Genomic DNA, 16,428 nt, shown 5'->3' with positions numbered 1-16,428 from the left:
ATAACGCTATCGAGTTCTTCGCCTTTAAAGCTTAAGCGTCCTCCAATTTTATCACTTCAATACACACAGCTAAAATCATATGTCAGTATGTCGGTATTCTTTTCAAAGATCATCCTGTGGATTGCACTCCTTGCGCGACACAGATGGCACCGTCAAGCTGTACTACGACGAAACGGATGAATATTGGAGGAAGTTCAAGTCTTACCGGACACTGGACAACTACGTGAGAACAGCAAGCTCCAAATTCCTTACTCGCGCTGGTTCCTCGGCATGTGGGGAACCACGTTCACACGACTCATGTGAGTATTGCGACTTGACGGCACGAAAATTGTCCTAAAGGGACAATGCTATATATGAATGGATGGCCAACGTAAGAGTTCAGCACAAGCTGCGGCCACGAATTCACACTGCACCTCTATAGGCTCCAAAATCAGTGACGCAGGGCGGTCAAAATTTTTCTACCGACAGCGACGCCTGATCACTAAGCTTAGCGAACGGAGGAATCGTATCTAGTGGCAGACAATGCGTGTTCGCGTTGCGCTGTGTCTATCGTCGATCTTGAGTCAAGCGTAATAGCATTCTGCACATCCGCGCATTGGCAGATAGCCACCCGAGCGTTGGAACAGTACCTTGATTCGGGCGAGGATTGGCTTATCAAGTTCAATCGGGCAATGAAACTGGCAAGTGCCTGTTGAGAATATCATCTCATTCCCGTCGTAGTGCAAGCGGCTGGAGTCGGCGGACCTTATAGGAAGCTGACACAGCCGCAAATCCATCTTGGCAGTCTCCTCTCCCTATAAAGAGTTTTAGCTGAGCGTTGCTTAAGCTCCGCTCTGGTCCCATTTCGCGCTCTGAGCAGCAATAGCGAACTGGCTTCTTTCAGTCTCTCTGACTCACTTTCCATATCTGCCGACGAATGCCACCGAGCCACCCATTCTATATATACGACGCAACGCCGGCTCCTCTGGCGATGCAACGCCGGCGGTTGCTAGGCAACGGCTCAGCTCACGGTTGCACCGGCTATTCCTCTAACGTCATGCCAGATGGCGCGGCGAGCTGCGCTGCCAGCTGCGGTGGTTGCTAGGCAACGGCTCAGCTCGCGGTGCGGCCACCGACCACAGCGAAACGGCGAGAATACGGCCAATGTAGCTCTCGCTACAAAACTTGATCGAAACTTAGCATTGCTAACATTGCGACGTCTCGCAAGCTGTGCGCACTGTGCGTCACGCGCGACTTTGCCCGCTCTACTTTATCATAGTCACGTTTTTATTCCTCGTATTTCTTAAAATTAGCAATTTCGCGCACAATGCTACCCACTCAACACAGCCAAAGTTTTCTTTTTTGCTAGATAACTCTAAATCACTGAGGTCCGCGTATAAAGCCCAAACCGCATGAGAGCGATTTTGTGCGCGACGGCGACGAGCGACGGCTTCGAGTGACGAAACAGGCCATCGCGCGAACAGATCGCTTGGTCTTTTCGCTCAATCGCTCGGTTCTAGAAATCTGGAATTCGCCGCTCGTCGCCCGGAAGTACTATGAGCGACTAGCCAATAGCGCTAAGCCGGAACCGGTTATACATCAGTAAAGCACTACCGATTGTCGCACGGAACGAGCAAACGACTAGATTTTGATACGTGCAAGGATAATAACGTAGTGCAAGACCTTCAGAAATATTTATGCCGCTCTTTACACTAAAACACATCGACTTAAATTAATAAAGCAAGCGTCACGCCAGTTTCGGCGAGTATTTGCTGCCCTCATACCGGCAACACCGGGGAGACGTCGCGAAAAGTCGTCGCTCGCATGCGGTGCGACTTGTAGGCGACGAGCGACCGCGACAGCCATCTCCATCGCGTCGCTTGTCGCTGTCGCGCGCAAGATCGCGTGCATGCGGTTTATACTGCTAAAGAGAAAAGCGTGACAGATGATGGGATGGATCTTCCGTCTTCCAGCTCAGCAGCCCAATGCTCTAACCCTCAACCCACGATCGCGCTTTTATTTTTGTTTTTAACGCGACAGCGTTAAGAGCCCCGTGTCGCAGAAAATCCGGCGTCTGGCGGAAATAGCCATGCCGAACCACATTATCCCAAACCATCCCGACCACACCGGCCCTCTGCGTGGCGCAAGGCGTTAGTGAACAAAAATTGAATTTCTCAAAGTAAAATCCGTCAGAAAAAAATAACAGCATATCCACGGGGTGAATGATGATGAGTGGGCGAAGCTCCGGAGGGAATCATCGGATCTCCCGCTTAAGTGGACGCTAGCACAAACGCGTTAGAGACGTGCAGTACTCTCTAGTAAGGGGGAGCGGCCACAGCGTCTTACGCAGCCATTTACACATGCCGGAACGTGCACCGCGTTTGCCGACGCCATCACATGACTGCTGAGAGAGTATACCCCCCGTATTCATAAACGCTCCTCGACTTGAACTTGACTGGCCACCGCCTTGGGCAGCGCGTTCGAAACGCGTTGAAGGTAAGGCGGAGAGGCCACAGCGTCTTACACCAGCTTCTTACACGGGCCGTAACGCGCTAGCACAAACGCGTTAGAAACGCGCTAGAAACGCGGCCTTTCGTTAATGTTGGGTATTTATTGCCATCGTGGTGCTGGTGTCTATGTGTGCTTCGTGGCGTAGTGGGCTAACGCCGCGCGCTCGGAAGCGAGGGGTCCCTGGTTCGATTCCGCGCTACGGACACAACTTCGGAATTTTTTTTCTCATTTTTCTCAGACTGGTTACACACTACTACTACGACGAGGGACGAACGGGTGCCGCTTTAAGGAGCTTCGCCCCTAAAATTGTAAAGTATGCCTTAACCACAACCAGCGTCGGATTGTAATTTGAATATACGAGAAAAAATTTGTCGCAGTTTCACCCGAAAGGCGAAGCATCAATTGCGATAGCAAATTAGTAGAGAACTATACGGAGTAAGGAGAGTAGTTGTATCAGCTGTATAAACTTGGACATGCGGCAGCACCACCAACGCGCAGAACTGTTGTCGACGCCATCGGCGTTTTGCCCGCGTTCGCACCGAACGCGCGCGGCGTTTTTATATAAATACGTATTTGGTGCCGCAGCTAAACGTCGCCTCCCCTCCCTCCCTCCCGTCCCCCCACAGCCTTTCGCGCGACGGAAAAACTTGCGTTTGCTCTTTATATATGGAAAGGAGGAAAGAGACGCTTAATTCTGCAGCCCTTCAGGGAGCACCGCGCAGAACGCGCGTTTGCTCTCCGACGTGCGTTCGCTCCTCGTGAAAACGCGCCTCCCTCGCGCCCTTTCACTCGCACATACAGCGTACGGAGCGCGGCGACGATTTTATCACCGTTGACGTCATACAGAACCTCACGGCGATGGCGACGGTGACGGTGACGACAACGGCGACGCCGACGGCAGAAATCTGCTTTGGAGGGTCCATATAATTGCTATCGCAATAAAAAACCTGATAAGCAGCCAAGGATCTTTGAATGCTATCGCGTTCCACTCTTCAAGGTGAAGCTTAAGCGTCGTCCAATTCTGATGGTGTTTCGCTGTACTTTGGTTCTAGGCAACATTGAGGGGAATATTGAAAACTGAGCCTTTCTAAATTTTGGACAGGCATCGCCTCGGGGCAACAGCAAACAGTTAATGAAATAATAAAGAAAAATCTCATATAGGGCCTTCACATTTGGTAAAAAACGGCTTAAATGTTTCCTGTAAAAATGTCTTCCCAGCAATGCATTTGTGTTTAAAAGTGAAGCCGACTTTAAGGGGATCAGTGTAAGCTTGGTCATTGTAAGCTGGCTTTCCCTCGTTGTGTGCTGCAGTGAAGAAAAATGTGATGCGAAAGGAGCCCGATAACACCATCGCGTTCCACTCTTAAAGGCGAAGCTTAAGCGTCCTCCAAATTTTTCTACTCTCACCATAGCTTAACACGCGCGTTCCCGCTCTTGTGAATTCTAGGCAGGGTCTGTGGAGCGGCGACACGTTCCGGTCAGTGCTTCGCGACACGCTGCGGAGCAACTTCAGCGATAAGTTGAAGATCGGGGACATCAGTGGGTTCGCCGTAATCAACTCCATATTCGCCAATGACAGGGGCCACGGGCGCTCGGAGTCTTTCGGCATGGTAAGCATAGTATATACACAGGTATAGCACTTCCGTTTCCGACAATAGCTGGTTTCGTGTTTGCGTTTGCGGTGCTTTAGCTTCGGTGTCAACTCGGGTGTCCCAATGCGAATGTGAACCGCCGAAATTCTCGAATGCCCTCATTACACTTAGCCTTTTATTTACGGTGCATATAAACAAAAATACCGTTTATTTTATATCTAAATCTGCAAAACATATCGAGAATAAGTATAATCAAAGAAAATAAAGACGAACTGCGCGAACTTTTACAGCAGTAGGGGGAAACCCCAGGAAGAAAACTGCAAGTGGGCTTCAATTCAAGCCACCTAAAGCTTTGTTTGGAGTTTGTACGGGCCGCTGTCATCGTATGTGAACCACAGGTGTACATTTCATTTGTTTTAAACTAATTTAAATTTCTTTCCCTTATTAGTCCACGTTGCGCCGCCTTCCACAGCTGATCATGTCGCCGCAGCACTGGGACCAGTGCTTAAATTACCAGCAGTGTCGAGTGTGAGCACTTAACACCACGCCGTTACTACGAAATGCTTCCGCATCATTCAGATAACTCCATGAGGAGTTATACGTCATTCTTTTTAGCACTGCCGGTGTTGTCAGAGAAGGTTGCGTAACAGAGGACGGCATCCCACGTCCTGTGTTCGATGTTTGACGTACATAGCTAGCACGTCGGCGAGTGTTTTATTCAGGCGCTTTCGTCTGCGTGTGGTAGGCGGTTGTCCTCCGGTGACTTGTATGGCTGAAATGCAGGTAAACTCCGCCGTAAAAGTCATTCCTCTGTCGGGGATGAGGACTTGTGGGGCAACATGCCGTAAAAGGATGTTCTACTAGGATTTTCACTACTTCAGCCGCACAATGGGTAATGTATTTTGTAGCCTAGACTATCAACTCATTTACGGATGTTTACGTCGACAAGACCTCCAATAAGTGCATCCCAATCTGCTGGAATGATCGGAAAGGTGGTTGAGTAGGTTGCAGCAATCCTGCTGGTCTTGTTGGCGGTTTCTTGCGTCGCTGACAATCTGCGCATGTGTGGGACGGTATGAGCGACGTCAGCGGTCAGGCGCGCCCAGTAATGCTTCTGTTGTATCCTCGAAGCGTACGGGAGAATCCGAGGTGTACAGCGGTATACTAATCCGTAACAAGGGAGATGGTAAAGAAATGAAGAAATATAAGCCTGGTTAAGCATTGCTGGTGAAGAAAATTTGCGAAACAAAAACAACCCACACTTCTTGCCTTCCTGTATGCATTGTGTTTTGTTGCGCTATATTTCTATCAGCAATGCAAGACCAATAACTAACCCAAAAATGAATTCTTCCTGGTAAACTTGCTTTGAGTACTCTACAAAATAGTTAGCAAGGCAATATCCAGTAATATCAGCCCAACACTTCAGTCAACCCAGGAAACAGGCTGGCTTCAGAATGCGGTATTCTACAATGTATCCCATACATATCACCAATCGTGTAATTGAAAAATATCTGCGGAATACAATCAATCTCTCTGCAGCTTTCATGGATGACGAAAAGGCATTTTATTAAGTTGAGATACCAGGCTGTCATGGAGCCATTGAGCGCACGAAGCATACGTGAATATCTTAGCCAACATCTGTATGCACTCCACATCTACCTTATCTCCGCAAGAAAAGCGAAAAAAATAGCCGTCAGGAAAAGAGGGTCAGGCCAAAAGATATAATCAGTCCAATACTATTCACTACATGCTTGCAAGTATTGTACAGCAAGCCATTAGACTGAGGACTAAGAGTGAGGACATTAACAATTTATCTCGGCAACCGGTCGTTTGCCGGTGACATTGCCTTGTTCATCACCGCTGGTGATTACTTGCGAGATATGATTGAGGACATTAGCCAACAAAGTGTAGGAGTAGGGTTGAAGATAAATGCGAACAAGACAAAGGTAATGCTCATTAGCTTGGCAAGAGAACGACAAATAATTATTCGTGGTCAGTCTCTGGAACCGGCGCAAGAGTACAATTATCTAGGTTATGACAAGGAAATGTACGACAGCGGCAGCTTACCGCTATCCTTGTAAAGGAAAGTGTGCTGTATCAATGCATTCTACCGCTAATAACGTATTGTACAAAATTGGAGGTTAACAGAGAAGCTTGAGAAGGAATTAAAGATGGCACTACGAGCGATGGAACAATTGTTTGGCCTAACGTTAAAAGACAGAAAGGCAGTGGCGCGCTTCATAGAGCAAACTGGTGTAACCGATATTTTCGTGGATATCAAGAAGAAATAAATGGACCTGAGCATGCCATGTAATATGTAGGGCGGATAACCACTGAGGTATTAGTTACAGAATGGTACCAAGGGAAAGGACGTGCAGGAGAGGACGGCAGATAATTAGATGGGATGATGAAATTTGAAAATTCGCAAGCATAAGGCTGGTTGAGCTGGCGTGAGACAAGAGTAATTAGAGATCCTTGAGAGATGCCTTCGGCTTGTAGTGCACATATAAAGAGGTTATTGATGAAGAGTAAATTTTTATTTAGGTTTTCCAGAGTTGTCTAGCTTGGCTTAATTTCCTCAAGCATCTGCCTAGTATGGTGAACCTATCGATGGTCTTTTTTTTTTTGTTTTATGAAGCTTGAGCATGGACTTTATAGTAATTTTTTTTTTTTTCAATGCCGTCGCCAAATATGCGCGTGCAGTGTGTTCGTTACTTTTGCGAAATCTAACCCATCTGCTTTGCCTTTCCCGTACTCACAACATCGGGTTAAACCTATCCGCAGGATCAGATGTCGCGCTTTATCCTGACGGTGGATATTGTATTAGCAAAGGTGGCCGACCCATCGCTGGAGACAGCACTTAGGATCGAGCTTTTTGTTCGCAGGCTTTCCGGTCAGGGGACAATCCCATCCTGGAACCCGACTGGGCCTACATTCACACGGCCGCCATTTGGCCGGGAGGAAGCATGTATGTCAACGAGACGATGCTGCAAGATGTACTCAGGTGGGTTGTACATGTGCTGCTGCTGCAATAGTAATTTTTAAAGCGGGCGTTTTCTTGTTTTTTTTTTTTTTCCTCACTGCCTCAACCAGACAAACACAGAGCTGTTACTTCAGTGACTAAGTGTGTTCTACTTCACTGCTGGCGTAAATTTTCGGTAGTGGCGTAATGGTGAACACGATTACGCCTCTTCTGAAACTTTATACCCACAGTGAAGTAGGACACACTCGTTTACTGCAATAATACATCTGTGGCGTCACCGATGGTGTCGTCGTCGCTGTATTGATAGAGTGTACTAGAATGAGGAAGTGGGTCCGCTGGACCCGCTCCCCCATTCTAGTGCACTCTATCGATACGGCTAGGAGGCCCGTCAAAATAGCGCAGTTGCAAAAGAGAGACGTTCCGTCACGTTAGTTCCCTCGCAAGAGTGAGAGGGGCCACTTTTCGTTGAATTGCATGTTATGTGCAAATAGTTTCACTAGTTGGTACATACGATACATACGCATAGATGCACTAGTATATTTTCTTCTTTATTTCCTGCCCTAGCCTAACCTAACCTAAACTACCTGGAACAGCAGTAATAAAGAAACGAACAAAAAAAAAGCTACTCACGTACACGCAGCTCGAACCGCGGACCTCGCAGACGTGAACCCAGTGTTTTCCTACGACCCACCGCAGTGGCTTAGCGGCTATGGTGTTGCGCTGCTTAGCAAGAGGTCGCGGGATCGAATCCCGCCGTGGAGGAGGCCGCATTTCAATGGAGGCGAAATGCGAAAACGCGCGTGTCCCGTGCATTCGGGGCACGTTAAAGATCCCCTGGTGGCCAAAATTAATCCGGAGTCCCCCACTACGGCGCGCCACATAATCAGATCGTGGTTTGGGCACGTAAAACCCCAGAATTCAATCATTTTGTGTTTTCCTACGTCGCCACCAATCACTAACGAGAAGATGCTTGAATAACATGGAACCGCAATCTCTTGGTTACACGTGTAGGGTGGCCGATGTAGTCGGCATAAGCACAAGCAACACCACTGATGAGACCAACATCATCTTGAGCCGAGGAGGAGGAAACAACGTTGAGTACAAGGCTGCTTCCCCGCCAAACCCCATCAGACCAGCGGCTCCAGGCGTCCGGGGAATGGTGAGCGGGAGGTTGCTCTTACATTTATATTATATTTATGGGTTGTTATACATATGAATGCGTCACCACTAGGGGTGGGAATGTGGAGAAAAAGTATGTTGTGTGTTTGAAGTATGGGGCGCTGGTCACGTGTAGAGTTGGAGATTGGGGGGCTGGGATATAGCTAAGAGCGCACGCGTGTGTGCGTGTGTGCGTGCGTGCGTGCGTGTGTGTGTGTGTGTGTGTTTCAACCTTTTTCACGAATACAGTAAATTCCCGCAACAGTCTGTTCATATATTTCTTCTTTCGTTTTTCTTTCTCTAACTAAATAAATAAAGCGACTGTGGCGAAAATTTACTGTATCTATTTGTATCTCTTGAAAAAAACTTGGGGTAGCTTGCACTGGAGGTGCAATGCTAAAGAGACAGGAGCTGATGGACACCTAGCTAGTCCTGGCTTTTGCACCTAGGCTAAGCGCTACCAAGTCATCCCTAACATTTCTCAGAATTTATTGATTATTTGTCCATTATCAATTAACTATTGATTGGCTATCGATTGGCTATCGATGACTTACTAAGGTTAAGTAGTCCCAACCATGCTTATCTAGAATTAGCCAGGCTCAGCTTGGCAAGTTCCAGGGGTATTGTCATTGCGCTTGGACCCTTTCTGCACTACCGCCAGGATCGGCGCACATTTTCTGTTTGCGGTTGACACATTACGCCCGGTTTAAACAGCTCCGCTGTTAAAAGGTTTGTCCACCGACCAAACTGTGGGGTAAATAAACCAAAGATAACCGCGAAGTTGCGCTTCCCATCTTTCTAAATACGCTTGACCCATATAAAAATCCAGTCATATGTATGTGCCCATATAAAGCCAATAGACAATGAAGCCAAGTAGCACCGGGGAAATTAGCTGTGGTTGAAATTGGGATATCGAAACAATGAAGGAAAGGAAAAGAAAGGAAAGTGGATGAAAATATTACGTACTGCCAGTGTCAATCGAACCCACAGCCTCGGCATTATACGTGTGTGCTACACTATACCGATTTTTTTACTACGGCGACGGCTACCACTCCGTCCACAAAGTTTGGTATTCATGTTTACTAGATCTAGCCCTGGGAGTGTTAGTTAGCGCCACTCAGACACTTACCAATGTGGCGAACGCGATTTTAATCATGAATCCGGCCGGCACCTCAAATAGGGTGCGACGTAATGCTAAGGCATTTCTCTAGCATTTACCGCTAAATCACCATCTTAATTTTGATTTCGTCTTTTCGGCCGCAGCTTGACATACTGGCGGAGTTTCCGCACTGGAAGCAAGTTCTCGGTCACCAGCAGCTGTGTTTCTCCCTCACGACGTCCATCAACTACGTGCGCAGTAGCGCCGACAAGATAGATTTCGTCTCAGATATTCGTTTGAGTGAAGATGTACAGCGATACCATCGGATAAGGGTGACTCAGCTTCTGTCAATCTCTCCAATGCTTACTTGCTCCGTGCCCTAAGAAGTGCTAGCAACGAACACACAAGTCAAATAACGTTGTAGACAGGTGCGCACCGAACGAACAACGCTTTCATAACACGGTTGATGAGGAAAATTAGCCAACGCACACAGGAATGGAAGCCAAGGACAAGAGCTGCTCCCAACTGATTAATAGAGTGCTAAGGTTGAAGACTGGGCGTGCTGGTATGGCATATTAAAAATTGGATTGCGCTACATTTCGACGGAAGACACAGAACAGAAACAATGTGTGTCCGCACTCTGTGTTCGACTTCTGTGTGTCGCGTCAAAATGTTGCGCAATCCAACTTCTAGATGCTTATTAGCAGCAAGGGGGTTTACCTATATGTCGCCTTGTCGCGCATGCGCACAATAAAATTTAGAAGCGTAGCAGGAAGAATACTTGTATATGTCAGCGAACATACACGTGTCCTAGTCAGCAATTCAAAACCAACAAGCTCAACAATTATTCCATAACATGGCTTGTTGAACAAAGCTTAGCGGAAACAAAATGAGCAAGGCGACCTAACAAGGCTTCTTGAACAGCGCTTACCGTGAACAACGCTTCCGGAACCGAACGAAAAAGTTTGCGGGAACAAAACTTTCGCCTTACGCGATCTTATCACGTTAATTCAGTTGCTGAAACTTATGCTGAAAAACACGTTAAAAATATTTGTATTTTTTCGTACAAGCGCTAACTGGAATGCCTTACCCGCCGATGTGTTCGGATGTAAGTCATTAGCGTCCTTTTGGAAAGTGATAAAAGACGTTGTACCATCTTATTTAGATCGTGTCACACTGATGTTGCATTTACTTCTAACCTTTCTTTCAGCGGCATGCACACGTGCGATATCTATCTTTATATGTTTCTCTATATGTAACATGAGGTTAGGATGTTCGATGCTCTCATGAATTGTAATAGTCGTACATCGTGATTTAAGACCTGTGCAGTCGTGCTTCCTATATGTGAAGTTTTTTGCCCCCTATTATTCTGGCATATGTATCATTTTAAGTTAATATGATAGTGTTTCTTGGTTGCTATTTGCTTGTTTATATCTTCTATTGTATGTTTCTTTGTCCTCGACCTATTAAGGCCTCAAATGTAGGTCAGCAATATGTCAAAAATTAAAAAACGTTTTAAAAAAATATGTGAGCACATGACGTAAGTAGCGGAAAAAGATTGATGACATGTTTGTAGAAATGTATTACCAACTCCCTTTATTTTACAATACTCCTTTTATAAGCTGTAAATTGTAGCCAACTATAAATAACAAGGAAAGCTATTTACATTATATTCTAGCTAAAAAGGTGAGGTATGTTCAATTTAATCGAGTTGTGTCGGAACTCGTTAGTGCACCTTCACACCGCAATGTACGCGCTTGATGTGGGAATGATGACGCTGAGTCAGTCTGCCAGTCTGTCGGTTGATTTCTCGATAAGTCCGTCAGTCGGTCAGCCAGTTGGTCGGTCGCGGACACAGTTACAGTACATCGGTCAGCCAATGAGGCGTTCGATAAGTTCATATCCACATAAACGCTGCATTAGTACTTGGACTTGGCCAAGTCATTCGCGCTACATTGCAAACTTAGCCGCTACCTTAAAAGAAAGGCCATTAAAAATAGAATAATGACAAAAATGACAGGTCATGGGGCTATGCTTCATTTAGTTGATTTCAATGCGCTATCGTTGTCAGGAGATAGAGAAAAGCTAAACGCACTTATTCTAACGCCTGTCTCCCTCTACCACGTGACCGGTTTCTCCCACACGCACACACGAGCACACACTTTTTTCGCTATGACACTCGTAATGCAAAATAATTAGTGCACTAGTAGCTGGTATGTCTCGTTTTGAAGGGAGGTATTCGGCAGTCGGCATAACGGCCTCCGAATGCCTCTACGCCTCTGCTGTGCTGTGTGCGTCATCATCATCATCATCATCGTCAGCCTATATTTATGTCCACTGCAGGACGAAGGCTTCTCCCTGCGATCTCCAATTACCCCTGTCTTGCGCCAGCTGATTCCAACTTGCGCCTGCGAATTTCCTAACTTCATCACCCCACCTAGTCATATGCCGTCCTCGACTGCGCTTCCCTCAATTCCGTCTCAATGTCTCGTTCTGCTTGGCGCCCCTATGTGTGCAGTTCACCACCAAGGACAGCAAAGACCGATACCCGGTTGAAGCGAAAAACACCAGCTATCACTTCGACAATACGACGCATACACACTTCTGGCACCACCTTCGCAACGGCGACTTGTTGACCTTGTTTGCATACGACACAAACGACACGCTGGCATACAAGGTAAATCACCTTCGAGACGATGTGGCCCCAATGAATAAGTCTGGCGAAAAAGAAAATTGTGACTGTAGGCTACTGATCGACTTTCAAACGCCCACTACAACATTGCAGTTTAGCTAAATTGGTTGTGAGTGAGTAGTGTGTAGAGTTTAGGCAATATTGACTAAGCTGCAGGGCTGGTAATTTCCGATTGTCCTAATAAACAGTAATTAAATAGTGCCATAGTGGACGACGCGTACAGCTTGTGGTTAGCGAACCTAATGCAAAGTCCACCGCGTCGCCTCTGAGATATACAGCATCCCGAGAACGCCACTGAATCTCGCAAGGCATGACATGGACCTGCTCTGGTTTGCAACATTCTGGGTCATGCGTCATGGTGAACTGTAGTAATGGTACTTTCTTCTTAGTTTCGATATCCGAAACGTCTTTTGGCTCCAGCATTCTGACGCGTACACTGGTATTTGAAACGCAAAATTTTGTACAGAGGTTGCTGTATATCTAAACTATTTGAAGCAAGGCTTTTTATTGGGTCGAACATTTCGTTGCAGTTTACTTTTAACCTGCGATTAATCGATTGAATGTCTTAATCGCGACTTATGAACTCACGTTTGTGACTGCACATCTGCTACTAGGCAGGTTGTCGTAAAGTAAACGATGCTAAACTTCGCTAGCGAAATCGATAATTCGCCTTCGGCGGCGAAGCTTACTCGCTCGGTGACTCACTTGGACCCGATAAATTCGACTAGGCCCGTCTGAGCCCGATTGAGTCGTGTTGCGGCTCGGAAAGCATACTTAAGTGAAAGTATGAATTGGAGTGAGTCGAGTTGAGTCGAAATTCACATAAGTTTGATTCAGAGCAGGCGCGGATCCAGGGGGGATGTCCGGATGTCCTGACCCCCCCCTCAGATTTCTGCATCGCCCCCTCGCTGACAGGGGGATGGCCCTGTCGCAAAAAATATGGCCACCAGCATTCTTCAAAAGTATTTTTCGTGAGTACCAGTGATATCAGCCATGTAGAAGTAAAGCTAGCTCGCTCACAAGCTTAGTTGTATTCCGTCGGGGTGTGCTGTCGCGAAGTTGCCGTAGTTATTTTTTCTCATGAACATCTTGGACCTCCTGGCGCCGGTGGTGCCTTATTCGTCCCGTGGGTGGCGTAGAATGAACGAGGGGACGTCTCTTTTGCCAAGCACGCCGATGTCCGTGCCAGCGCCTTCGCGCCTGATCAACTTAGTTGCCCCTTGGGGTGCCATCGGTTGCCTCATTGGCTGTCATCGGTTCCGCGACCAACCTGCTTAATGAAAGAGATCACTTGCTGAAATGTTCATATACAGGGTTTGTCCCAAAAGTAATGTCAGTGATTATATTGTTAAGCGACTATACGTCGCAGCGCGCTAAGACCAGTTGGGATTGGTGGAGGGGGAAGTCAGCTTACGCACGCGCGGTCGCTCAGTCGTCTGCGACCATCTGGAGAGTAAGGACAAGGTTTTTCGTCAACTCATTTTCATTTACCGTGCAAGCCTTAATGCAGCGCTCGTTAGAACGAAGGATTGCAATCGAGTTTTGTGTGAAACTCGGCAAGTCTGCAGTGGAAACTTTTCCTATGATAAAGACAGCTTTTGGTGATAATTGTTTGTCAGACCGTCAAGTTTACCGGGGGCACAAGGCCTTTTTAGAAGGTTGTGAAGAGGTCAGCGATGAAGCCCGCGCTGTACCGCCATCAATGACCATCACCGACGAAAATGTGACGCGCGCGAGATATCTTTTGTACTTAGACCCTCGTTTGAGTGTCCGTTTACTGGCACAGACAGTAAACATTCCAAAAAGTACCGTTCACGAGATTTTGACGAAAAATTTTCAGATGCGAAAAGTGTGCACGAGGATCTTGCGCAAAATGTCAATGGACGACCAACAATCGAGCCGAGTTGAAACGTGCCAGGAGGTTTGGGACTTGTGCGAAAGTGACCCCCACGTTTTGGACAATGTCATCACAGGTGACAAGACTTGGGTGTTTGAATACGACCCCGAAACAAAAAGGCAAAGTGCCAAGTGGCACAGCTCGGCGTCCCCTCGCCCAAGAAGGCCAGAATTAGCAAGTCAAAGGTCAAGACCATGCTGATTGTGTTCTTTGACATCAGTGGCCTTGTCCACCATGAGTTTGTACCCCATGGCACAACCCTGAACGCCAAATTTTACGTGAAAGTGCTCAAGCGACTCAAACGAAGGATCCATCGCACCCGGCCTGATATCGGGGGCGATTGAAAACTTCACCATGACAACGCACCATGCAGCCTGCACCGCCTTCCTCGTGACCTGCTTCATGGCCGATTGAAAGATGCCAACGTTTCCCCAGCCATCCTACAGTCCTGACGTGGCTCTCCCAGGCTTCTTCTTTCTGCGCTTGAAAATTCCCATGAAAGGACGTCATTTCACGACAGTTGGCAAAGTCGAAGACGCTTGCACCAAGGCTATAAGGGACATTCCTAAGGAGGCCTACCGTGACGCCTTCGATGGTTAGAAATCTCGCTAGAGGCAATGTAATGACGCAGGAGGAGCCTATTTTGAAACATTTTGTTGTGTTGTACCGATCTGATCAATAATTTCTTTTTAATCGACTCACTGACATTACTTTTCGGACAAACCCTGTATAAATCATAACTAACAGCTATACTAAGAACTACGCACGGGCAACTTTTTTTAACTGTAGCACTCATTGTGATCACAGTTACACGTTGACAATATCCAGTACGAGCACAGTACCGTTCGTACACTACAAGTTTTTCATTGTAACTTCGCAGTTTTATTGCCGTACATTAAGCATAGTAGGGTCAAAGCCGCTGGAGTCGTTTATCTGAGTGGGCGTTCTCGCGGAGCGGGGCGAAGTCTCGAGCAGCGGCTGCGAAGTGGGGGAGCGAAACGTCAGCGGCCAACGCCAGCGCGCGGGCCAAGGATGGCGTCGCGTGGGAAACAAAACATGAAGACGCTGGCTCGCGCTCTCGGCTACTACACCACATAGTTCTTCTTGTAGGTGGCGTCGTGAGTCTACGATATGCAAATCACCGTGTATGGAAACAACCAGCGTAGTGGTTGCCGCGTTGGAGCTCCAAAGCAAACGAAGGTGTCCCAGCCGAACACAAAAAATCTCCTTAAGGAAAACAAGGTGTCCCAATAGAACTCCAAAGACGGACCCGTGCTTACGGATTTATAACGAACCTGCAACAGATCATACCAAATTTTATTTTAAGAAAAAATACAGGCTAGATATACCGGGTGTTCAAAATTAAGCATTATGGTTTTCTTAAAATTAGGCTCTGGGAGGCACATGAAGACCACCTGCGCATATAATTATGTGGCCAGGGGGACACAAAGTGAGATGATAATTATCACTGTCAGCAGCCGAATTGACTAAAATTGAATAATTAACTTTTTATTTACTGCAGTAAGAAACACGACTGCCTCTAAGTTTTCAATACAAACATACCCACTTACTGCAGTCGACAAAAAATAATTGTTCAACTTTAGTTAATTGGGCTGCTCACAGTGATTATCATCATCTCACTTTGTGCCCCCCTGGCTACCTAATTTATTTGCAAAGGTGGTCTTCGCGTGCCTCCCCGTGCCTAATTATAAGAAATGCAAAAAGCTTAGTTTTGAACACCATGTATTATCAGGCACAGCCGCCAAGCAAATGGCTGTATTGGGTAACGTCCTTTTCCTATAAGCTCGGAGAAACCGATATCTGGCTTCGCCAGAGGTCTTCTTCCTCTTTCTGGGGTTTTACGTGCCAAAACCAGTTCTGATTGTGAGGCACGCCGTAGTGGAAGGCTCCGAATTAATTTTGACCACCTGGGGTTCTTTAACGTGCACTACAACGCAAGCACACGGGCGTTTTTGCATTTCGCCTCCATCGAAATGCGGCCGCCCCGGCCGGGATTTGAGCCCGCGATCTCGTGCTCAGCAGCGCAACGCCTGAGCTGACTGAGCCACCACGGTGGGCTTCAGGTGTTGCTCTAGACGTATAAAACGCGGGTTTATCGTGAGCACAAACGGTGAATTTAGGTAAATGAGAAAGGCTACTATCATCATCATCATCATCATTGACAGAAGCTGACCCCCCCCTCAGAAAAAACCTGGATCCGCCCCTGAATTCAGAGTGTGTTGCAGTGACTCGGACCTTGTGTGAGTTCGGGGCTTATTCAAGTAACTCTGTATTGTGATTGATTTTAAGTGCCTTTAGTCCACGAAAATTAGTGAGAGGTTGACTGAATCTTACTCTTATGTGTCCGTGATTAAGGCTGAAGTGTCATTATTCTTCCAGTTTGAGTAAGCAGGTGCTTCTTCGAGCCTTGGTGAGCTCGAGTGTAAGCCAGCCAGAGTCTTTTTTTTGTGTGTGTGTGTGTGTGTGTGTGTGTGAATCAGAACGAGTTCGGCAAGG

General features: G+C 47.1%; 1 protein-coding gene across 1 annotated transcript in view; it reads left to right on the top strand.

Moving 5' to 3' along the window:
* Positions 1-244: 244 nt before the first annotated feature.
* The window catches only part of LOC119458503 (uncharacterized), a 161,661-nt gene continuing 145,477 nt past the window's right edge, over positions 245-16,428 (top strand). The window contains exons 1-6 of the mRNA XM_049670914.1: positions 245-299; positions 3,938-4,100; positions 6,968-7,086; positions 8,077-8,224; positions 9,487-9,630; positions 11,841-11,999. Of these exons, the coding sequence (XP_049526871.1) occupies positions 271-299; positions 3,938-4,100; positions 6,968-7,086; positions 8,077-8,224; positions 9,487-9,630; positions 11,841-11,999 (762 nt within the window). The 5' untranslated portion in view covers positions 245-270. The remainder of the gene's footprint in view (positions 300-3,937; positions 4,101-6,967; positions 7,087-8,076; positions 8,225-9,486; positions 9,631-11,840; positions 12,000-16,428) is intronic.

The sequence above is a fragment of the Dermacentor silvarum genome, chromosome 7, assembly GCF_013339745.2.
Source record: "Dermacentor silvarum isolate Dsil-2018 chromosome 7, BIME_Dsil_1.4, whole genome shotgun sequence".
Classification (NCBI taxonomy): Eukaryota; Metazoa; Arthropoda; class Arachnida; order Ixodida; family Ixodidae; genus Dermacentor; species Dermacentor silvarum.
This window is presented reverse-complemented; position numbering and strand designations above follow the sequence as displayed.